The sequence below is a fragment of the Eimeria tenella genome, genomic scaffold (assembly GCF_000499545.2).
Source record: "Eimeria tenella Houghton genomic scaffold, Eth_scaff273, whole genome shotgun sequence".
NCBI lineage: Eukaryota > Apicomplexa > Conoidasida > Eucoccidiorida > Eimeriidae > Eimeria > Eimeria tenella.
Window position 1 is genome coordinate 2,984 of NW_013542605.1, and position 1,211 is coordinate 4,194.

At 37.7% G+C, this 1,211-nt stretch overlaps 1 protein-coding gene across 1 annotated transcript in view; it reads left to right on the plus strand.

The window, feature by feature from the left end:
- The window catches only part of ETH_00024240 (uncharacterized protein), a gene marked incomplete at both ends in the record, with an annotated part of 3,971 nt that extends 2,855 nt beyond the window's left edge, over window positions 1–1,116 (plus strand). The window contains 3 exons of the mRNA XM_013375375.1: window positions 405–471; window positions 884–932; window positions 1,029–1,116. Coding sequence (XP_013230829.1) covers window positions 405–471; window positions 884–932; window positions 1,029–1,116 — 204 coding nt within the window. The remainder of the gene's footprint in view (window positions 1–404; window positions 472–883; window positions 933–1,028) is intronic.
- Between the last annotated feature and the right edge of the window lie 95 nt (window positions 1,117–1,211).

Below are 1,211 nucleotides of genomic sequence, written 5' to 3' on the forward strand. Positions count from 1 at the left end.
TAACTCAATTTATTTATTTATTTATTTATTCATTTATTTTGTTTAGTCGTTAATTAATTGATTATTTACTTATTTATTAATGTGTTTATTCAATTGTTTGTTTATTATTTAATTATTTAAATTATTTAAATATTTAATTATTTGATTATTTGTTAGTTGATTAATTAATTAATTATTTAGTTAATTAATTTGCTCATTAACTAGTTATTTGATTTATTTATTTGTTAATTTATTAATTTATTTATTCAATCATGTTTATTAACTAACTAATTGTTTAACTTGCTGGTTCATTGGTTAATTTGATCAGTTAATTAATCAATTAATTATTGTTTCAAGGGTTTAAACCCTAGGGTTTAGGGTTTAGGGTTTAGGGTTTAGGGTTTAGGGTTTGTTGTTGTTTGCAGATTTGGCCTTCTCTTGTTCCTTCTTTTTATCCTTCGGCTCCTCTCCATGTCTTCATGCCAGCTCTCGGTAAGTTGCTGCTGTTGCTGCTGCTGTTGCTGCTGCTGCTGCTGCTGTTGATGCCGCTGCTGCTGCTCTCTTGTTGGCGTTGCTGCTGCTGCTCTTATGCCGCTGCTGCTGTTGCTGCTGCTGCTGCTGTTGTGCTGCTGCTGTCGCTGTCTTGGTGTTGCTGCTGCTGTTGCTTCTTTTGCTGCCGCTGTTTCTCTTGCTGCCATTGCTATTGCTGCTGCTGCTGCTGCTGCTGCTTTCTCGTGAATCAGTTTCTGCTGTTGCTGCTATTGCTGCTGCTGCTGCTGTGCATCTATTTCGCCAAATGAGCATACACTTAAATTATGGATTGCGGTTTTAGGGTCTAGGGTTTAGGGTTCAGGGTTTAGGGTTTAGGGTGTAGGGTTTAGGGTTTAGGGTTTTTGTGCCTCAGGCATCCTGCAGCTATTGGCAGCCAGCGCTGCAAGCTTCATAAAAGACAGGTAAATTTAATTTATTTATTTTTATTCATTTATTTATTTATGTATTTATGTATTTATTTATTTATTTATTTGTTTGTTTATTTATTTTCTTTTTAGATTTGCCAGAGACGTCGCCCCCCATTTGCCCGCCCGGCTTTTTCTTTCCGCGGGAGGCGGCAGCCACAGATCTGATGCCAACAAGTAGGGTTTAGGGTTTAGGGTTTAGGGTTTAGGGTTTAGGGTTTGGGGCTTAGGGTTTGGGGTTTAGGGCTTAGGGTTTGGGGTTTGGGGCTTAGGGTT